At 33.8% G+C, this 23,862-nt stretch overlaps 2 protein-coding genes across 4 annotated transcripts; both read right to left on the minus strand.

Annotated features, from left to right (window-relative positions):
• Positions 1-5,743: 5,743 nt before the first annotated feature.
• LOC110736656 lies at positions 5,744-9,594 on the minus strand. The gene is made up of 2 exons (XM_021916946.1): positions 8,727-9,594; positions 5,744-6,154 (listed from the first exon to the last, which is right to left on the minus strand). Exons 1-2 carry the CDS (start codon positions 8,898-8,900, stop codon positions 5,744-5,746), a joined length of 585 nt encoding a protein of 194 aa, XP_021772638.1. The 5' UTR covers positions 8,901-9,594.
• Positions 9,595-9,933: 339 nt separating this feature from the next.
• On the minus strand, positions 9,934-23,078 carry LOC110736309. 3 transcript variants are annotated; one of them, XR_002514231.1, is made up of 17 exons: positions 22,841-23,078; positions 21,361-21,615; positions 21,105-21,266; positions 20,916-20,966; positions 19,586-19,720; positions 19,388-19,411; positions 19,174-19,285; positions 18,573-18,698; positions 15,245-15,294; positions 12,528-12,686; positions 12,351-12,446; positions 12,118-12,233; positions 11,901-12,024; positions 11,418-11,531; positions 11,195-11,275; positions 10,552-10,756; positions 9,934-10,452 (listed from the first exon to the last, which is right to left on the minus strand). XR_002514231.1 is itself a non-coding variant. In XM_021916514.1 (17 exons), the coding sequence occupies exons 1-16, from the start codon at positions 22,901-22,903 to the stop codon at positions 10,607-10,609; spliced, it is 1,818 nt and encodes a 605-aa protein (XP_021772206.1). In that variant the 5' UTR covers positions 22,904-23,078; the 3' UTR covers positions 9,934-10,452; positions 10,582-10,606. The 3 variants fall into 3 exon arrangements, 1 of the variants encoding a protein (XP_021772206.1); XR_002514232.1 differs by having other exon boundaries at positions 21,361-21,866; positions 22,841-22,920; XM_021916514.1 differs by having other exon boundaries at positions 10,582-10,756.
• Positions 23,079-23,862: the final 784 nt, after the last annotated feature.

Consider the following 23,862-nt stretch of genomic DNA (forward strand, 5'->3'; position numbering starts at 1 on the left):
TGAATGCCTTTCTGGCTAAAGATCAAGTGAACAAAAGCAAGGTAAAAAAGAAAACGTTACCACTATTCTTGTAAGAAAGAAACATCTCTTTCACTTTCTTCTAACAAAATAAGGACCTCATCTTTATCCCCAATAAGTCAATAAATGCAGGCTTCTCATTTAATAATACTGATATTCATCATAATTTACTTCTTATTTTCGTACAATCATTAACTTTTACCTCCTGTTTACACCATATTCCACCATTCACATTTTACAAGAAAAAAAAAAAAAAAACATCTATCCATGAACAAAATTGAAAATTTTACAATCGAATTACAGCCTATATTAACTTTAATCAATGAATTCAAGAATAAAATAAACAAAATTTCCAATAATTTCAGAAATTAAAAAAAAAAATGTTACATCCTATGCTAGATTAAATATATATTAATCAATGAAATCAAGAATAATACATGTAATAATAACAATAAACCATATATTCAATTATTTCAAAAAAAAAAAAAAAAAAAAATTAAATACACCCTAGTTTAATAATTAATCAATGGGATTAATAATAACAATAAACCATATTTTCAATAATATGAAGAATAATAAACCTTAATTAAGGATCTAAACTTAGCTTGGCAAATTTCACTACACAAATTTATATATCTAAAATATTAAAGAAAATGACATTGTAATTAAAATTTTCACATACCAAATGTAATTTCTCTTCTTCTCTTAACCCTTTTTTGGAAAGTAGTAAACAAAGAAGATATGCAACCCCAAACATCTATACAAGCAGAACCACTTCTTCTACAACTACCATTTCTACCTTCCAAAACACTTTTAAGTCTATCCATCATTTCTTGCTCGGTAAACATCTTTCCTGGCGAACCGACGTACGCGGTTCGTCTTATAGGAGGCGACCATATACCACTTTGCTCGTAATCGAACTCGAACTCGAATGCATCGAAATACTTCTCTAGGAGTCTCTCACTTTTCGATTTCGAAACCAGTTGAACTTTCATACCACCACATTTTGGTGTTGAGTTTGATGTTGAAGAAGTTGAAGCCTCTTCTACTTCATAGATTATTGACATTAATATAGTGTAATAATGTAATATGGTAACACATATATATATGAAATAAATAAACTAAGCTAGCTTATTTTTATTCCTAGTTTTTTAGGCATTAAGAAATATGATTAATAATATTATAATTATTTTGGGGGGAATATAATTGAGATTCTTGAGATTGAGAAGGAGACAGGAAATTGGAGGGGTGTGTATGGATGGATATATATGTAATGGGGGGAATTATTAAAGGACTTTGTTATGATAAAGACGTGTATGGCTGGCTGCTATCAATGATTATACAGGACGTGGGTAGTCAAGTTTTGAGCATGTTATTTTGTAGGACACTTTTTGATTTTGTTTTCAGAGTAATTTCGGGTTTAATATGGATTCTCGTCTCCTTACCATTAAAAATAATTGAATCGCTAAATACCGTTAATGAAATTTTTAAATCGCTTACGAGTAAAAAATATAGGTGTTAGATATCACCATAAAAAATATCAAAATCGTTAATATTTAGTGTGAATGGACAACCATGTCTTTAGTACTTCACCACTATTTTCCCTCTTGCCACCAATCACTAACACCTTGACACCACCACCCTAATCGGCGACGACCACCACCACCACCAGCGACAACCACCACCATTGTGACTGGCAACTACCACACTACCACACTGACCGACGACCCACCACATCCCTCTCAATGACGACCTACCACCTTCCCTCGCTGGCGGGAAGGTGGTGGTTTTTTTTATTTCTTGCAACCGCACCAACCGAAGCCTAAAACCAGTTACCAAAACCGGTTACCGTGCACGGTAACCAATTTTGGGCCCCGGTTTGTACGGCTGCCGGAAATGAAAAAAACCACCACTTTCTCGCCGACTAGGGAAGATGGTGGGTCATCATTGAGGGGGATGTGGTGGGTCGTCGATCAGAGTGGTGGTGGTCGTCGTCGGTTAGAAGGGTTGCTAGGTTGCTGAGGAGGATAAGGTGTGGTGAAGTAGTAAGGGCATAGTTGTCCATTCACATTAAGTGTTGGCGATGGTGATCATTTTTTATAGCGGTATTTAGCAATCCGCCTAAAAAAAGGTTGGGATAGTGAAATAGTGTCTAATTAGATACTATTAAAGCTTAGTTAAGCTGTCCAAATGGGTGTGGGATAGTGTCTAATATCTCTTCCTATATCAAATTCCTGTGTTCTAAGGATCAAGTTTCAAAGACCAGGTTTTCTTATCTCTCTCTTTCTCAAGTGATATTGATTGACGCCTTATATTCTTGTGGTTTAGGGATCAAATCCCATGTGACTTATTTGACGGATTTTCCTTTTCAATTCCTTGAGTGAGTTTATTTCTTCATACATTTAAATAAAATATAAAAATAAATTAATACATGTAGTTTAAGGGTTTGTACTATTATAAGACACCAATAAAGCTAAACTCATGCTCCCATACCTAATTCAGGTGACTCTATACATCCCATAACCTCGGAAAATGATTTTGGCACACCTCTATGTGAGAGCACAATTTTCTATGTTTTTCTCACATAAGAGTGTGCCAAAATCAATTAAGAATGTGCCAAAATCAATTTCCCACAACCTCATATAGCCATATGTACAATCTTATTGATTGTAATATTATTATTGATTGATTAGGCTTTTAATGTCCATTTGATGGACCCAAATTAGGCATCCAATGACTAATTATCTAAACGTGATGGTATATATGTCAATTGTCCTACAGCTAGTCTTTTTTGTTTTTCTTGATTTGGAGAGCAACGTAAGTTAATTTGCTTACTAATTTACTATGCTCTTTTTTAAAAAAAAATAATAAAAAAAATTAATAAGTGTAGATATTGATATTATAGATGGTTAAACTATTTTGATGATGTCTATAATTTGATATCAAATCTGTTTGAGTCCTACAAAAAAGTTTGTGATATCTTGAATTATTTTAATTACTTAATCAACGTAAGTGAAGGCTATATCCTAACTTCCTGTCTATTTTAATTTTGAAATTAATAAACGTCCACTATTCTACTTAGAAATGAGAATATGAGATGATCAAATTGATAGAAAATAGGTATAGGACGAGTAGGCAATTAGGACATGTCACTATCATGATTTGAGATTTATGAACTTTTATGCTATCTTACACAAGTTAAAACATTATTATTTCTATTTAAAATTAGTAAATATTATAAAAAGATCATATATTGAAAACTTATTTCAAAGTTTTCATATCATTATATAATTCATTTTATATAAATATAAAATAAAATTTATGAATAATATAAGAATAATGGAAACGTTACAAATTTTTTTTATTACGGAGTAGTAAAGGTTGTATTATGGTTGATCGCTAAGTAAATTCCTAAGTCCTTTTCTTTTTCTATTTTATTACTTCGTATTTGATAAGAGGGTTTTTTTTTTTTCTTCACAAAATCTAACTATTAGACACCAAAAACAATAAATTGAGAGGAGATTAAATCGAAGATATAAGAGTTACTTTGAGGTTTAGAAGTTGCTAATATGACTGTAAAGTTAAATTAATGCTTGATTTGAAAATAAGTTAATTAGTTGATTAATTAATGCAAACAACACTAGAGAGAAGAACTAGCACATCGAAGGAGTAGATAGAGGGAATCCATCCAAAACAATTAACCATCATACTATGGGCATTGCAAGGAAATAAATTTGGCCAACACTTAAATTTCTAAGACTATATCCTAACTTGAAACTAATAAAGAGTGATAGTCGACCAAACTAGATTACTTCTTTCAAATTTATCTCCAAGTATGGTTTAAAGGTCCCAACTTGTCACATAATACAAAAGAGAACTATCATGTCATTAATTAATCAATTTAATCATACAATAATAAACATTTAAATGTATCATAACATCAACTTTAATTTGGTGTTAACTTTCAACCAGCAACTAATTTAAAGGTATAAAGATTCTAGATATTAAATGACCACCATTATAACTAGCAAGTATAGATTATTTGTGCATGGAAATAACTAACAATCCACCTAAACCAATCTTCAACTAATTAATGACCGTATAAAATCCATAACTAGTCTTATAACCCGTGAACCACATGGACTATTGTGTCATTAGACAGAAGAAAATACAACTTGTTTTGATTAAAAAAAAAAAATGGTCTAGACGAAGACTTTTACTAGTAGACCGCTGAAGATGAGCTTATCCAATCATAATTGGGCCGAAAATATATACCTATAAAAGGTAATATGTTAACTGGTTTCGGGGGTGTGTTCGAGAAAGTCCCTCCAATACCTAAGTTAAGACGTGTAGAAAATAGTCAAAATACTAAAGAGACTATTGAATGATAGTGCAAGTACAATAAATGCTAGGAATATTTGAATTCCTTGAGAAAATGTAAATTTGGTTATTTATACAATTATACATTTATATCCGTGGGGTAGTAAATAGCGTGGATCCAAAGAGCACATAGACTTGCCATGGACATTTGATCTGAGCATGAGTAGCTTTGGACTTAAAGCACAGAAAAGCTTTTTTGAACTACTTATGTCCATTTAACGAGAGACCTAAAATAGGAGCCATTTTGATACCCAAACACAACGTAATCGATAGGGGGAAGGGAAAGGAGTAAAGGGGGAGTAAAATCAATTTAAATAAAATAAAATCAAAGAAGGGAGTGAATAGATACTAATGTACAATGTGATATCTAGACTCTAGTTGATCTCAATATTTGTCAATTAAGTTAAATTTTTTATTGGGTACAAAATTGGCCCAAGAATAGTACTAATAAGAGATTGATTCTTCTAGTTTTGCCATTTTGGTATTATGGTCGGCAACAATACTCAATCACTTAATTAATATACATTGTAATTATGACAATAGATTAATAACCACCATGATTCTGAATTAGTCATTAAATAAAAAATTTATTAATTGGAAAGCACTTCACACCCTACCTATACAACATACTCTACGATTTAATTATTAAGAAAAATACTTATATAACATTACAAAATAAACAATGTAAGATGAAATCGTAGTATATATATACAATCGAGTAAGCATCCAAGAATGTGCTTATATACAAAGAAGGAAGACTTTTCCCCCCAAGATACTATGATATTATTATCTTCTTCCTCAAGATTATCTCTTTATTGATCGAGAAAATCACAAGCAAGCCAAATCATGATTAAAAACATCAACATTAAACGACTAACACAATACGTGCACCGTAATACTAGAATGATTAGTTTAAAAAGGTAGAATATATAATCCACCCATTAACTTACTTGGTTATCTTTGTAAACCAAAATCAATTAAGATACAAATCATTACTCGTACCAAAACTGATGTGAATCAAGAGGGAAATTCTTTTGAAGAGCCAATCATATTGGTTTTAAGTCCACTAGGGTTCGAGCTTGGAGTAAAGAATCAAGAATGGTTAACATGCGCAGCCATTGAAGAAGAAGTCAAGGACCAGTTGGGTTCCGACGACGGAAACGGCGGCGACGTGCCGATCTGGTGGTGGTGGTTCGTCGGCAATACGAAAAGAAAGATTTTCCGACGAACCACCACCACACGCGCCGCCAACATCGACACGCGCCCCACCAAAAACAATTATTATCAACCTTAGCTAAACAAAAGTGTGTAGTAGATCCAAAACAACATTTCACTTGACAAGTCTTCAAAAGGTAACAAGAATGAAAATTGACCCCTTTGCCTTGAACAAGTACACCCCACAATCTTGTTGCAGAAGAAGAAGATACCATAATTGATCCCTCATTAAAATTATCCTTATAAATATTATCACTATTACTAGCTGAAGAAGAATCCGAGCACCAAAATTTGTCTTGATATTCTTGTTTGGTAGTTTTAAACTCAAGTTCTTCAACCAAGATAATACCATTAGGAATAGTACTATAACCACTGTTCTCCCACCTATGTTTGATCTTTGTCCAACTATCAAACGACGTCGTTTCTCTATTACAAATTTCACATTGGTGGTTGATGATGATGATAATTTAGAAGTTTTTTTGGGCCCATTTTCTGTGTAGATATGCACTAACAATGGTGCTTCACCGACGTTCTTCACAATCTATGACACAATTATACAATAGTAGAAGTATATAATATGATCAAATTTATGGATATATATGGAATATTGTTATAAAATAGTATATATAGATGATAAAGTATGAACATCACATTGTAGTTGCTACCTGTCCTACCTAAAGAAACAATGATAACAGCTAATGGGTGTGTTTTTTATACTTCCTAGTTCCTACTAGTTTTTGTTTTTGTCGCATGTTAAATAATTCAAATCGTTTGGAAAGCTTCTAAATTACGAAGTACGGAGTACAATTTAAGGTAATAAAAGCACTTGGAGTATGTACCATCCTAAAGTTTTGTAATTTTTATATTAATTTGTCTAAATTAAATCTAATTTTAAATCAGCGTGTTTTATGTGCGGTTGATCACATCATTTGATCGTTTGTAAAAGAACAAAGCTACCCCTATAACACTGATCAAGTAACCCCTAAAACATTGATCGAGTAACCTTGTAACCTCGTCAAAGTAATCCCTGTAAATTTGTAAACTAATGAAATAGCCCCCTATGGTGGCTGGCCACATCGTGTGGCCAACCACATATAAAAAGTTGTATTTTTCTTATGTCATTAACTATCTTATTAATTTCAAGTTCTTATTAATTTCACAAATTGAATTATTTTTTCCATTAAATTATCAATTTCATCTCTTTTTTTCAGATGTTGTTGTCAAACACAACCTAAATCAGTTAGATTTAGTTTATTCAAATCACTTAGGGGAAATTAACTTCCTTTTAAAGAGAAGAACATATATAACTATTAACTAAGGAACCATTAGCCTTAGAACTATGAGTGCTTAGGTCACACTAATATGGTATAAAGTTTGTTTAAGAAAATTTGAGTTTTAAATTTTAAACCTTAAATTGTACAAGGTATGAAATTTAGAAACCCAGTAAGAATATGAGAAAGAGGTGGGTGTGATTTAATCTATACCGAACTTTTTTATTTATTTATGATTCAAAACTCATACTCAGTTTTATTCATATACATCCCCAAGTCTAGATTAGATTACATATATCACTAATGTAGCATTATTATTACATTAAATATCCCTAGCTTTGAAAGGGTTTTAAAATGCATAACCATACCATAACATGATCTGATCTGCTTATTCAATTATCTCAAAATATCAATTCAAATTTATTCTAGTGGTAAGAATTGCGCTTTTTTAGTCTTGAGGCTGGGTTATCAATCCCTATTAGGGATACTTTGTGAATGGAGAATTGACAATTCCTTACCTTTCCCCCCTTCACTTTTAAAGTATCTAATCCGCTAATTCGAACCAGGTAGCTTAGAACTGTAAAAGGTGACAATTCCTCTTTACCTTAATACCTTATTCAAAAAGTAAAACCCTACTTAAAATGAGGTACTTTACCTTATATTTGACATCATTTTACCAATCTCATGGTCATCTTTCTTTAATTCCATGGTAATCATTCTTCTTTTAGGAGTGACCGTGGGACAAGGTCACTATTAATTTTGTGGGGCTTTAGATTCAGATGCCTTGTCTAAGATGGATAATATACACGGTATATGTACGAAGTACTTCGTATTGTGCAATGATGTAGTTATATATATTGCAATAATTTCGTCGATTATAACCCAAATTATTGCATGTTTAATTATCCATTATAATAAGCATAGAAATTATTGGTCACTATCAATTGTGGTAGTGGGACATATCCTATAGTCGAATTCAAAAATTAGCTAGAGCCCATGAAAAATTTGAAAATTGTTACTAAAGCAATCGTGGAATTTAATTTACATGTAAGATTCTTTATTATTGTTGTTTTACAAAATTGTCAACTATTTGTCTTCTCAACTTGTGGAATCTTGACTAACTTAACATTTTGGGATATGTATGCCCCCAAATTCATTTCCAAATTAGAAGATCCGAAAACTAAAGATGCTTGGTACAAGTAGCCCGACCCAAAAAACTGTGGGTTTAGTTAGTTTCAGTGGTAGTCGTCGTCCACTTCACCTTATTTTTACTGAATTGAAATTATTTTTACTGAACTGAAATTATTTTTGCTGAACTGAAATTATTTTTACTGATTTTTCTATTATATTTCTTCTTTAAAATTATTGATTTTTACTGAACTAAAATTAATTTTACTGAACTGAACTTATTTTTATTAAACTGAAATTATTTTTATTGAACTTAAATTATTTTTACACAAAATTATTTTTTTAAGGTTAAGTGAACAAGGTCTTAGCATGATTTTTGAGCTACAGTTTGACATGATCTAATGATTAATCAATCGTATATTTTGTTTAAAAAAAAAAAAATACTCCGTATATTTAATCAATTATTTTTTTTCAAAGTAAAATCAATACGTAAATAGAATTGAAACTATGTGTAGCTTATATAGCTATACCTAATCACAATTTCACCTTTTCACCCATTTATGGACATTTTTCTATCTTAACAAAAAAAAAAAAAACCGTTATCTTTATAGACAATGACTTTTAATTAATAAATTATAATTTTGTACCCTTATGGATAATATGACGAGGATAAGTAATACAAAGGACATAGCTAAGAATCTAAGATAAACTAACCTCGGTAACGGAATTATGCAACCAATGTTCATGTTGTTCAGCAACAATTCTGTTGCTATCACCTCTCCCATTAATCATTCCATCTACCACTCCATTTAATCCTTCATCATCATGGTAGTCACCACTAATACCAATACCAATTGTAGCTTTAACATAAAGGTTCTTCCTTAGCATAACACCACAATGCCCCTTACCAATGTTACAATATCTCAAGTTCTCAACATATTACACCCTTGGAAGTCTCTATGCCACCACCCTCGTCGATTGTTTGTACCAATTTCTAGCCATTGTCATCATTGATGAACCCTTGATGAACTCCGCCAAAACAAGTTGTCAATCTTGTCATTGTCATCATTGTCTCCGTTTCAACGTGTAATCATCAACACTATCCGATTAATTTCGTTGGCATTCCAATGTTGGTACGTACACTAGCTAGCCTCTAGTCCTCTAGGATGGTTTTCTTTTTTTTTTTTTTTTTTTTTTTTTTTTTTTTTTTTTTGTTTTGTTTTTTTGTTAAGGAGGTTAATATATGATTGGAGAAATTCTAAGTTTGACAAGCCTAGATATTGTGAATTTGTAAGCAAATTGAGATTTTAGAATTTGAATCATTAAATGACAACTTTGATTACTATAGAAATTAAAGGAGGAAGATAACATTTGCTTGTGTTATGTTACACGTTCTTGCTTGTGATTTTCTTTAGCCTTTTGCGTGAATTTGTTGGTCTAGCTTTTGCCATCTTTGCATTGAATTCCACGTTAGATCAAAACATATTTTGACAATGTAAAACGTGACGTTTTGAGCTAGAAGTATTGTCTTTTATTCTGAGGTGTTGCGTTTTGCTTGTGTCATACACGAGTTTTGCTCACATTGTTGTATGCATCCTTTTGTCGAAATTTATGATCATGTCCCTATGAATTTTCAATTGTATCAAGGTCAAAATAAATGGCCGAACTAGATTACAACAATGAAAATTGCTTTAACAAATGAGTCGTGTCGTGTCATGTCATGTTATAGGCAATTTTTATTAAAGTGGTCACCATCTATACATAACAAAACTGATGCAAACTGACTGCTTGAGAAGAGGATCGAAGTTGATATGAGTTATTCCCTGGCTAGAAATTTATCTTAAGACTACAATTAAATTTGTATTGGAATTGCTGTGAACAGCTACTGATGAGTTTTAATACTCTTATCTTCTGAAACTCATGAATGCCAATGTTAATATTCACTAAATTAACCTCAGAATTGAGATGCATGACTTGTAGTGGACTCGGACCGTGGAATGTCTGGATAGAGAGATAGTGTACAGAAGTTTTCAGCAAACCAGATACTCCATACATACATATACCGATATACAAGTTTGCTGAGTGTGTTTTCATATATTCACGCTGTGGTTCTTTCAAGTTACAATGACCACTACATCTAGCTATTCATTGCTAAGTATTATTTGTAATGCAATAATGCTTCACAAGGTAGTGATTATTTATACGCAAGCTAGGGAAAAACTATAGACCATTGGACAGAATCAAGTTGCCTGACGAATCTGGTCTGCTCGGGTTCCCTTTCCCCTTGGCAGATAGAGCTGTACATGCATACAAGTCATGGAGTCACAACTGACACTTCAGCTAATCATAAACCATTTGCTGGACATGTTTTAGCTGATCATGTAAATCGAATTTTGTCCTCAGCTTATTCTGATTGCTTCAGTACAGCTAACTACACTTCCTGCAACAGTAGGATAAACCACTTATAAGAAAATGTTCAATTAAGTACAAAGTATGAATTTGAAAGAAGCAGAAAGAAAAGGTGCAATAGCTGTTATACACTTATACGGCTTGAGACAGTCTGGTATACCATTGTAAAACACTAAAAGTAGAGATCACACAGTTGAGACTGTTTTTTGTTCCAGGAGTTCTTTCCCAGTAATTCCTTCCTTCAATATCTTAAAGAAAACTTCATAATCCTTTTCTGGAGGCGGGTTGTTAGGGTCAACTGTGAATGGCTCACTGAAAGGAACAGCGCTTTTCACCTGTGAGAATAACATGTCAAATGATTCGGTGACACCCAGCGTAACTGCTTAAGCAAAGCACAGCTAATACTATAATTCTCAAATAAACTAATTAAGATTAAGGCTTTGAGGATTCTAAGGAGCTTAGAAATCATTTCATACATAAGAGCCTCTTATAACCATGAAATTCATGACAGTAAGGGCTAGAAGAAAGTTACTGGAAAGGTCCACCAAAAATAAGACGGAATATTTGAGTTGGCACGACCAAGATAGCTGACTTATAATTCTTGCATAAGTTTATTCCCTGAGACACAAAGTACTTTGTATATCATAAGAACTAAGAAGCACATGCACGGGTAAAATGTCTACATATCTAGCCCTCAAACTAGCTTGACTCGTTAGAGCACATACAAAGCAAAATGAAATTTTTTTGATATCAGAAGTTTTCTAAAGTGTTACCTCAAATGTCTTGTTGCATGCATGTGGACTCTCTAAAGCAGCAACACATACTCGAGCTACCTCTTCCCTGGATATTTTTCCCTGTGATAAACCAAATATGTTATGTTTAGAGAAAGAAGTGCCGATAATTACTGCTGACTTGATTTTGACTACTATTAGAAAACGATGAAACAAATCCAGAAACAAAGAATAACAGATCCAATGTGCAAGAGTGAGAGAGAACCGTGATATTATCCCCCTGGTCAAATATAAGATCTGCTCCAGCAGGTTCTTCTGTCAATGCACAAGGCCTAACAATTGCATAAGGGATTCCACTCTCACGCAACAAATCTTCTCCCTGAGTTTCACATAAATAAATAAACTATCATTAGAAGCCAAGAAGCAAAGAGGTTAATAGTTGGTCTAGGTGCAGTTTTCAAAATCCAAACTGTACAAAAGGTAAGCTCATTTAATAATCCTAACAGCCTATTCGGAAAATGGTATTATTTGGTATAATGGTGACGAGTTCATTTAAAAGTTAGCAAAAAAAGTCTAAAGCTGATGTCCATGTTAATGCTTGTTCATCCTCAAATTTCTTTCTAAATTAATAAAACCACTCAAAAAGAGCGGTAATGGATGGTATTACGGTAATGAAAACCCATATACTACAGCCTACCATTTGGGCTGTTAATGTTATGAAAACACCCAAAGAAGGATAATAATCAACCTTCAGTTTGTATGTGAGAATGAAGTCTAGTTCCTTGTTCAAACGGACAGCAGGAGGCTGCGTACTCAGATCAAGTCCAGGCCTATCAGGGCGGGTAACTCCTGCAGAGCTCACATGGACAAATCTACACATAATGCAAGAATGAACAATAAGATATAAAGGAAAAACACTTAGCACTACATTTAGAGCTACAAAATCAAAGCTCAAAGTTGTAGACCTTGGTGCAATTGGTTCTTGCATGTATGCCCTTATTGCTGACAGAGGAAGCTGGAAAGGGCCTTCTACAAAAGTTGGATTCAGTTTTCCATCATATTCAAACTTACTGAACATTAGCTGGGACAAGATAATAATGTCAGTCGTCAGAAATATCCTTTTATTAACTTCACAGAAATTAAAGAATTTTTTTTATTATACTATAGTAAGAAGGGGGGTAGGGGATCTGGAGAGCACCTGCAGTGAGATAATATTGCGTGCATCAAAGGGCGGAGCGTCGGAGACTGTCCGGGCTCTGAATATAGGCCTTAATGAGGAGAATGGTACTTTTATCTGGAAGCACCAAGATATGAGTAAGAATCTAATCAGCAAATGCATTCAATAACCAATCTGTAATAAGTGATTGTCACGTACTGATTGCCATTGTCCCTCCATTGTGTCAAAACCTGCTGTATAACCTACAGTATCCCAATCACTGCTAGTGCGAATAATGAGTTTATATCTACGACCGTCACCTTTAAGTCGTAGCTCCAAACCATCATAAGCTGAAAGATCCTCGGGCACCGCAAAATTCTAGAAAAAATTACATAAAAGCATTCAACCAAAACATATAAGTAATAATGTGGAGTAGAGCAACAAAGTATGATGTTCTTTGTCCAGACACAAGTCAAGATGGAGCGAGAGAAACAATCAAGGAATAAATGAATCAGGTATACCACGTAGACTGTGAAAGTAACTCTAAAGACAGTAAAAGTGATCAAGAAACTGATTATCAAGAGATTGGATATAGACACACAATACTAAGCTCCATTGTGGAGCATTAAATATACAATGATAAACATACCAGGGAATGATCAACCACATCTTCATAGGAGCTAAATGACCAACTCATTATCAGTCTCCAATGTTTATATGATACTCTCCCTCTTCTACATCTATTGTCAGAATGTTTATATGAACAAGAAATTCTCAACACTCCTAGAACTTAGTCATAAATCTCATTCTATAGGAGCCAAGGACCCTCTCAAGCGCAAATCATTCAAATCACATCATCTAGGCAATTTTTACTTTTTCAATATTGCTTTTTAAAATCACCGACTATATACACATTTAAACTTGATTAGTAGCTTAGAAATTTGAAAATACAGTCCCTTTCATTACAACTTCATCCCTCTGCAAAAATCCCGGAAAGTTTAAGGTGTTGTTTGGTTGGAGATAAAAGATATGGGAAATTCCATTTCCTAGGAAATAGGATATGGGAGTGTTAGTTTGGTTGACACAATTTTATCAAATTGGGGGAAATGGAATTTCCAAGGGAAGTTGCAATCCCCATGGAACATGGGAATTCACTTACCAAGCCCCCCCTTGGTAAGTCACATTTCCCATGGTTATTGTGGGGCCTACTTGCATTATTAGCACTAATAATTTAGTATATTTCTTTCTCTCTCCAAATTAGTTAACTTAAATAAAAATAATCAATATTACTAATAAAACATAGGAAATCAATTCCTAGGAAATTTAAGTTCTTATGTTATCAACCAAACAAGCATAGGACAATTCCTAGGACATACACAAGGGAAATTATTTCCCATGAAATATGATTTCCTAAGGGAACTCATTTCCCATGGCAACCAAACAATACCTAAGATGTCTAGCAACATACAAGATTGACAATCACGGAGAAAACAGCTGTGGCATGTAGGTTATTGTGTTGAACCTAACGAAGAGCCACAATAGACCCACCATATTCACTGTGCTCTACCCCCCGCCTGACCGGGTAAAAGCGTCGTTCTCACTTTGAAGCATCATTGGAATTTTTCTAAAAGGAAAAATTATTAGCTTCACAGCCTATCTGCAACCTGCTTTACAGGTTTGTCTCCAGAGAAATGTCAAAGTGTTTTCTGGTGCTTGCGTGACTCATGAAGCTGTGTAAAAATACAGATTTTTAGAGCTTGTAGGTATCGATGAGCCTTTGAGAAGGCTTCTTGTCAGCTGAGTCTGAGTTTCAGTACATGATTTGCTTGATGTTTATGTTTTTTTTATATAAGTTGTACTCTTGCAACAGTTGCAAGTGTTTCAGATTTGTTCTGTAACCTGTAAGTGAGGTGGTTGAAGTTTTAGCTTGAGCTGTGCTGGGTTTGGCTTAAGTGTGACTGATATTGCGATCAGTCCTGGCTTCTCTTTATAGCTGGGTCTGATGCTGCATTTATGGGATTTGATTAGTTCCTGTTTTTGGATTCTGCGTATCCAGCTGCAATGTTTTTGTTTAATTGCTTTGTTTCTTATTAGGCTATTTGTTGCAGTTTGGTCATAAAGGCCCTGCAAAATGAAATGTTCCATCCCCAACCCTTCTTAGTATTCTGTGATTGATTATAAATTTCTATAAAATTATTCTTTAGTAATGAAATTTCATCTCGTTTGCGAAAATCCAAAAAAAAAAAAAAAAAAAAAAAAAGGTTTGCCACACGAGGTTAGCCCAATAATCATAATGATTCAACATTTAAAAATGTTTTTGAATTTCTTCAGCTAATAAAGAACATTAAAATTGACCAAATCCTGTACTCATACTTTTGGCAAGAACTTTTTCAATTTTCTTTTTCTTTCTTCTTTTTTTTTTTTTTTTAAATTTAGGTTTTGCATCTAGTTTGAAGCATGTGGTTATGATATCCCAGCATCATTTTATGGTCCTTTCATTTTCTTATAGACCTTGTAGTTATGATATGGCTTTGTATAACAAACCACCTCCCCACCAAACCGCCAACAATAATTAAAAAAAAAAATTACTCTCCTCTTGTTTGATTCATCTCAAAGTGTAGTTCAAAGTATCATCTGTTTTCAATTTATATTTACATAATTAAAGCTATTTATACTTAATCACGTGCATTGAAAATTGTGCAAAAAATTGAATCAAGAGCAAGTTCTGAAACAGATGGGTTATAAAAAAAAAAAAAAAAGAGGAAAGGAAAAGAATGTGCAAAAGTAGCACCCTCTGACAAAGAAAAAAATAATAATAATGTACAGCAAAAGATGACATGAACACATGATGCTTATGAAGCTGCAATTATCAGTTGAAGACCATAAGCATTAAGCAGATAATATAAGAAACCAAGAAGTCAAGACAGCACGCTTACTCTTGTTCTCACACTAGTGAAACCACCATTATTGGCGGTAGATACATTTCCTGAAAAAAAAATAAAATATCAGCATGATTTCAGAAGAGACACAGCTTGACAGAAACACCCAGTTTTTGTTGCAATCTTTCAGACTCTTGAGTCCAAAATATATGTCTACAAAATTTAGCCAAGAAAAGTTCATATCTCATTTGTCATAAACCAGATAAAGGGGATTACAATGCTAATGATAGAAATGAAACAATCAATGATTAGTTCGTGATATGATTGGCTAAATCAGTCAAATAGTCAATGACTAATGATAAAGATGGATCAATCATAATTACAATATATAAATATGATTAATTTTTTTGGCTGTCAATTATCTCCTTAATTGTAGTACTATATCTTCCATCAATCATGCATCTTTCGTATTCAAAATATCCTCCCTCTTTCTCTACTCCTCTCATCTCCAGCAATGACACATCAATGGAAATCTCACTGCCAAGTATGCCAACCACTCTTCAAAGCTTCTAATCAAACTTAAGCTCAACTCTGCCGACAAACCATACCTTGGCAACCAACTCACTAACACTTCCATCACCAACAACTCTATCGATTAATCTTGCTCCCCATATCCTCTCTTCAAAACCATATGCAAAGACACAAAAACAAACATCATGACTTTGAAAGAAGATAATTTCTCACCCACCAACCCCCTCTCCAAACTCACAGGGAGAGACCCTAAACTCAACTATCCTATCATCATTGTTGTGATGAAGCCAACCCGATAATTAGCCTCACTCCCTTAACTTCTATCCAAATTCACAAGGGGAGTCTCTAAAATCAACCATTAACGCTTCATGTCACTTCAAGTACCCGTAGGACACTTTGACACTCCATTTTCACAAAATAGCCAAGTCAGACAATTGGAAATGTAGCCATGCTAGACATGGGTATTCATGTCCAAGTTACATAACTCAACTACAATATCACCATTGATGTTATGAAGCTAATTCTAGTTATTAACCTTCCCTCCACCCTTCCCCCATATTTCCAAACTTAAAAGGAGAGCCATTAGAGCTTCGATGTAGTAGCGTCCAAATTCATACGGTCTTAATCCGAAATTTGGAATTTGATTGCAGCATTGATGAATATACGACCCAATTGTGAGTCTGTTACTATATGGATGGTATGTTCCATTGTTGGTTGGCATGTTTTTAAAAGGCCTAGATCATTGACAAAAAGCAAACACAGAAAAGTCCTCAAAGGGGGGCATATTATGATCTCGGTAAAGGAATGTACAATGCACATGGGAAACAAAGTCATGAAGTGCAGACTATAAGTATGGTAAGAAAGATCATTAGGTAGGTAATTTTTGGAGGAAAGTGGGAAATATTTCAACTTCATCCGAATTCAGGAGGTAAGAAAAATGGGATTTCCATGCATGGTGCATTTTTGCACTTTTTAGACCACAAACACATTTTGGACCCGCTTGTGCTTTCCGAGCAGACTCGCTCGTTCGTCACAAGCCTTGAACACTCCCTTGTTCGCACTCTTGTCGCCAAAAGGCTTAATGCTTCCTCATAATTTAGACGCCCACTTGTAGTTCCACGTGACCACAAACCTTATTCAATCCAAGAATTGTGCTCTTGTCAACTAATAAGTGAGAGAGCGCCACACATAGCATCCAAAATATTTGTACCATGACACCAAGCATATACTTGCTAGATTTATTGATGAACTTAAAAGAAAACTACGCGAAAAGGTGGTTGCCTATGTTCATGGCACAATTAACAATATAATTCAAATGCGAGAAACGTGATAAAACCAAGAACTCTTGGGAATTCATCCTAAAAGAAGAATCTCCACAACTTTAAAAGAAGGCAAACAAGGTCAATATGATGAGCAGATATAGGGTATGTGGGCACATGGCATCCCAATGCCTAGGTTTAAAAGAAGAGGAGCCAGAATCCTATAAGGCTCGTATTTAACATATACATTTATATGAGGCTTTTAAGTTTAGGTGCAATGAATTGATTACACTTTTACCATTAGTTATCGATTGTGATCTTGCTCTTAAAGGGAGGTTCGTATATGCCATCCCTTGGGGGATCGATTTATATAAAATTAAAATAGAAATAAATAATTATAATCAAGAACAACATTTACTTCTTTATAGCTTGTTTTAGTCACATAAATACTTTCATTAGTAAGTGAAACTTAACATCTCTTACATTTTCGCAATTTACATCTCAACAAGCACATACTTTTCGATCTCACACTTTATTATTTCTCCCAAACCACCCCCAAAAAAGCAGGAAAATTGAAAACCGCACACATTACATACTCAATTATAACTTCAATTTTTTTAGTTAAATCACTCATAAAACTTTGAATAAATAATTAAATAGTTCAAGCATAAACTTGAGGGTTGGCAATGAGATGCTCTTCAACAGCCTTAAACTTTAAAAGAAGGCAAACAAGGTCAATATGATGAGCAGATATAGGGTATGTGGGCACATGGCATCCCAATGCCTAGGTTTAAAAGAAGAGGAGCCAGAATCCTATAAACAGTTGATAAAAAATGCTACTTCAAAGGTTATTTGAGTTAAAAACATGTCAAATCTTTAAATGTAACGAGTTAAGACAATGTGATAACAATCACCGGATGAAGGGACTAGATTAGATGCTGTGTCACAACAATAATGATTATTATAGAACAAAAATTATTTGATTAGGAATGACAGGCCAAAAAGTGAAGGGAACATCAGTATTATATCATTAACCAAAAAACAGAGAGTGTTGTCATCATGCATGCTTATTTGCCACAAGTCAACAATGTATAACATTGACAAACTAATGAATACTGGTCCAGCCTTAACAAGTTACACCCACATACACTCAAATGGAATCCTTGGTGTACTTAAAAGAAGTTTGTTTCACACTTTATCTATAAACCATATATTTTGAGCTATAAAAAATCTACTGTATTCCAAGTAAATGCCACCACAGGTTTACAGGGAGGGGCATTATAGATTTATTGGTAGTGCAACATGACTAGTATCTTGAGAAGGAATTAAAGTGAGCTACTTAAAGGAATAATGTATTAGATTGAGCTTATTACGTGATTGCATCGTTAATACAAGCATTTATCAAATTTCCCCGAAATTTTCGTATTTCTCAGTTTTACGCAGATCTGATTTTCATTTTATAATAGTACATGAATATGGCAATCCACAAAGCATAGTATTGGAGTTTCTTCCAAAAATTGATTCAATCAACAACTGCTCTGCTATTTATTATGTAAATAACACCACATACATAATGATTGTACAGTCATACTAACCTCTGAAAATCCCAGCTGCCCCACCATTTTCACCTCCTTTAGGGTCAATTTCAAATGTACTCTGACTAACTCCTCCCATCACAACATCATCTAAAGCACCCCAGGGAAGATCCCTAAATGAATTTCCTGAAAAAATTGCAAAATTTTCATTGTATAATAAGATAAAAACATGCAGGAAAGAGGGCAGCTAACAGATGTTATCTTTCTTGAACCCAAATGCCTTCTTTCCCGGAAAAATTTAAATGAATAATCACTTATTGGCAATCCCATTTTAACTAAATAATACTTCAGATTAGGTAGCAATGAACCAAATTAACTAACAATGGTCTCATCTTTTTACAAATTTCTTTATGCATTCACTCATTGCCATCCATTGAGAAACATGTACAGCTATGAGGAGAAGCACACACATTAACTTAAACTAAACATGGACATCCTCCATTATTTAATAACTGTAGGATTAAACTTCAAGACCTTCATCTAAACATCATGGACTGGTTTACACAAGGCCTCCTTTTCCCTAGGGCTCACTTATTAGAGACAATGGCCATGACGAGAATATATATTTTTGATCCCTTAGCTAGCATATAAAGAGGGGTACCTTCCACTCCAAAAAGCAATTTCCCTTCCTTTAGTCCAACGCACCCTTTTACAGCATTGACTAAATTTCTCATGCCTATATACTCCACCATTTCAGGTGAATCACCTTTTATCTGTTCATGTCAATTTACAAAACCAATGCTTAAACAAGAATATTTTTATGTTAATAAAATAATAATAATATTCACAGGACAATATAAGGTATTTATTCCAACCTCTGGCTCAAAAAACTTGATGCCCTGCACAAAGTAAGAACATCAGGTATGTTAGAGCATAGGGAGAGCAATTAATAGAAACTTTGTGATTTGTGACAGCAATAGTTGATTAATAAGATACAAGATAGTAAAAGGTGATATTGAAAATATCATATTCTGGGCTGGTTAAAGGACATTACAGAGAGAGATTATCCTTACTTGGCTGTATTTTGCTCTGTCAGGAGTATCCCCTTCTTTTGGGCCAACAATGACAGAGGCAGCATTAATCACTTTCTTGACTCCTTTGAAGTATTCAAGAGGTAGAGTGTTTTCCTTGGTGATGTCACCAACAACCTGAAGGTTTAGCCAAATTAGTATAGTTCATAACCAATAAATTATTGGAAGAAATGAAGTACCAAGAAAAACAGCAGACGTTCTTCTTTCAAATGATTTTCACACGCAAAAGGTACGAGCTTAGTATGGTCGAGTTACAGCAATTCAAAACAGAAGTTAATTAGAAGCAGGTAAGCATTAAAAGTCAAACATGTACTCCCTCTGTCCCTTAATTATTGCTCCCCTTTCCTTTTTAGGGTGTCCCTTTTATTTTGCCCCATGCCATTTATAGCTATAGGGGTCACTATTTTCCTCTCACAAACAAGGTTTTGGACCCACCACTATTCTCTCTCATCAAATTTACACAACCAAAAATTAATAAAGTAAACATGCACTATGGGGCAAAAATAAAGGGACGGAGGGAGTAGTACATATTACTAGTCAGAATCACAATGTGTAGCCAATATGTTTCACTGCTACAATAATTCACTTATCTTATATAGTTTCTGTTGCCACTAATCACACAGAAGGTGAAGAAACTTGAGCAGATTTGTTCAAGTTCCTAAATAAAGTTGATAACTTTTAATTATTTTGCCTTTCACAGTCCAAATATATGGGAGAATGTTTTTCTCTGTATTGGTGTAAAAATGGCTCAAAATCCTCTAGGGAATGCTGACCTAGAAAGATACAATATATACAAGCTGAGAGACACTGCCTAGGTTACACCCATACTGCACAAAGATACAAAAGGGACTGCAAGGAGCAAGTTGTACAAGCTGCCAAAAAAAAAGAAAACTGCCCTGCTAATACAGTAAGAGGAAAAACATAGGATCAAAAGGAACTACTCTGTACATTAAGGTTAATTTTCTTCAGAAGGTTATCTGATTTAGCAATTTCACAGGACCAGACTCCACTAAGAGAGTTTCGATAACTTTTAACGTAAGTAAATAGAGAACCATCGTTATCATCGGGAAAGAAACATGAAACATGAAAACAGCAAAACAGTATAGGCTATTAAATCAAGATAGCTGATCAGTAGCTATTGATTTGATATATAGTGACTAATACTTCCATGAAAGAAGGGTTAGAACTAGTGCTACAGTTTTTGCACCACAATTTAAAGGGACAGAAGCATATTTGCAAAAAGGAAGAAACACAATCAACTAAAATAAAGTAAATAATACCATAGATACGTAAGTCAAGTCATAATATTTACCAAGTCGATATCTGGGCCTAACATTCGCCTTGCCTTTTCTTCATTTCTAACCTGAAACAACGTGTTTGAAGAAAATGCTATGCATAAATAATCACAGTCTCAAAGAGGCCATGTAAGTTTATCAGATAAAGATAAATATCTTGTCAACATCGGGGAAAATAATGGAGAATATAATCAAGGACAATATACCAATACTCGAACTGGCAGTCCTGTATTTTGTAAAACATCAACTACCCTTCTACCGACACCTCCAGTTGCTCCAACAACAAGAACTATCCCAGAAGATTCCATTTTCCCTACTGGCTCAGTTGATGGTTGGCCAGACAGCTTATCAACTAGAGATTCAATGAACTGCAAGCAAAAAGAACACAAACAAACAACTTAAAGTGTCATGCTGATATAAGCTTCAGCAACCAATTAAAGAAATTTTGATAAAATAACAAACCTTTAAAGGAGACGGAACTGCATCAAAGAAGAACAATGTTTTCACAAATCTACCAAGGTCCCAAGGTTGATTACCCGTTGCAGCATATATTTGACCTTTAATTAATCTTCTAGGTTTATAAAATGACTGCTTCTGGTAAATAAAGAGATCTTGTCTATTCTGAAGTTGAAGAAATGATTTACCAAGTGACAAGGATGGCACTGATGTACATAACGTTCTTCTAGACAATTCTTTCTTCACAGAAGATGATTTACACTGCAATTCAAAGATAAACCATCTTTACAAGGACAAGATGGTTTAGACGAACATATAGAAACTTATAGCAAATGCACGTTGGCATGAATGAATAAAGGAAACACTCCTATGCTGGCCGTCTCAGGAAGAGAATGAAAACTGCTCAGAGCATCTTAAACAGACAGCCTCGGAATCTAACCTAGGGAACCTAATGCCTAACACTTATGTCTTGCACTTGCACCCACAAAGCACCCTACTTCTATCAAGTTCACCTACAGCAGGCACAAGGGATAGAATTGATAAGCTCAAGTAATTATGTTAGAAGGCATATGATGCATGGGGAAGTTAGTTGTAATGAGAGAGTCATCAGAGAAAGAAAGACTCTCAAAATTGTAACAAATAGGGTGAGAGAAACCATGTATGAAGAAAGCATTTTGACATATAGTGGTATTACATACAAGAATGTAAAATATAACTGGGAGAGTGCACAGCCTTTCCAATTCTTTATGTTTACACCTTTTGGGGGAATATCTAAATACAAAGTACAATCATCCTTTATATCCATTATATTCATCTTCTATTTCAGCTAACATCGTCTGCAACTCTTCTTTTTCTTCTTTGATCTCTCCTTACTTCTCTCATAGTTTTATCATCTCAAATCAGCTTAGTACTACAAGAATTAACACACAAAACATGCTTCCCCGTTACATATTAGTTGACACATTTTAACTTTTAATTCACAAACTCTGCTTGATTAGCTTTCGTGATGTATAGATAAGAAAAAGCATGATCATGTAGGATCTTGTTAGGTTCTTATCTTGTAATTTCATAATACACATTGATAATTAGAGATGTTTACGGTTGAATTTAAACGTTGGCAAAAATAATAAGTCTTTTGCCACTTGCTAGATAACGCTCATTACTTCGTATAGTTTGAGAAAAGAGAAGCAAGAAGTCATTGCATATGCACAAGCTAAAATTGCAAACACTCCATAACAAAATTTCAAATTAAAGAATCTAATTAATTAATGACAAAAACAAAAGGGGTTTGACCAAAATTAATTTATCATTGAATGGGTGCATAAATCAAATGTGACAACAGCAATAGCATAAATTAACAAGCTACAAACTCATATCTTTACTTTAACCCCTAATTTTATGCATTAATGAAAATTCAAAGAAAGATCAAAGAACAAAAGTATGTTAAATTGTAGAAAAGACAGGATTTTAACTCAGAATTATGTACCTGGAAGTTGAAAATAGGAGCTGGAGAAGATGATAGAAGCTTCAACGAAGAAGAACATTCCATTTTTGTGATTAAAGAGAGTGAATGAACCAAAGTTGCCCCTCCATATAATTCGAATGTGGAGGAATAAATGTGAGCCACACGACGCCACGTACTCAAGTCTCCAACTAACGGGCACTTGTTAGTTGGAGAAGTGCATCCATATACTCCCTTAATCCCCTTGTCTTAGAGGTGATTAGCAATGGCCCCAACCCCACCGCCTATCTGGCCTATCTTGGAAAAAAGTGCGAGTTTGAACAGCCCTTAAAAACACAATTTTTGGTCCAAAATGCACCACTCGAATGACCCCAAAAAAAATCGTCAGACATTATTTTGCGGGTTTTCGTACAAGATTTTAAACTTAGGCTTTATTTAGTTCATTTTATTTTTATTCCATTCGTTTTATAATAATCGCAATATTTTTCTTTTTCATTCGTTTTATAATATTTACAACACTTCGTTATTTAATAAGGACTCACAACTATTTTATTATTTTTCTCTACTACCAACCCCACTCATATTACTTTTTTTTTTATTATTATTATTTTCTTTCATACGAATAGTTAAATATATCCCACTAACTATACTATACATTAAAAAAATTCTCTTTTTGACCCCACCCTATAATTTTTCTAAAATTTTGTGTCAACTCTACTGTTGCGATTATTATGAAACGAAGGGAGTACTTATTTTAGTTCAGATCAGGTTAGAGCAAAAAAAATAAGTTCACACCAGATTAGAAAAAATAAGTTCTCACATACTTTATCGTTTTATGTGTGATTTTTTTATTGTTGAATTACCTTTAATTCCGTAATTAAAAAATTATGAAAATCTTTTATAACTAATACTAAAATAACAACTGCTTACATCATCCCTTTCCCCAAATTGTACACGTGTTAGCTTCTCCTTTAATTTTTTTCCTGCATAAACTTTTTTTTTTCCTTTTTTTTTTGTTTTTCTTTTTTTTTGGATAAACTAAATAC

Source organism: Chenopodium quinoa, unplaced genomic scaffold (assembly GCF_001683475.1).
Source record: "Chenopodium quinoa cultivar QQ74 unplaced genomic scaffold, ASM168347v1, whole genome shotgun sequence".
NCBI lineage: Eukaryota > Viridiplantae > Streptophyta > Magnoliopsida > Caryophyllales > Amaranthaceae > Chenopodium > Chenopodium quinoa.

Excerpts from the sequence above, each read along its gene's own strand:
- LOC110736656 (XM_021916946.1), bottom strand. The coding sequence starts at position 8,900 with ATGCTAAGGAAGAACCTTTATGTTAAAGCTACAATTGGTATTGGTATT. Across the intron at positions 6,155-8,726 it reads TGCATAATTCCGTTACCGAG|ATTGTGAAGAACGTCGGTGA; the intron begins GTTAGTTTATCT and ends ATTGTGTCATAG.
- LOC110736309 (XM_021916514.1), bottom strand. The coding sequence starts at position 22,903 with ATGGAATGTTCTTCTTCGTTGAAGCTTCTATCATCTTCTCCAGCTCCT. Across the intron at positions 21,267-21,360 it reads CAGTTCCGTCTCCTTTAAAG|TTCATTGAATCTCTAGTTGA; the intron begins GTTTGTTATTTT and ends TTTTGCTTGCAG. Across the intron at positions 12,447-12,527 it reads TGGAGGGACAATGGCAATCA|ATAAAAGTACCATTCTCCTC; the intron begins GTACGTGACAAT and ends TGGTGCTTCCAG.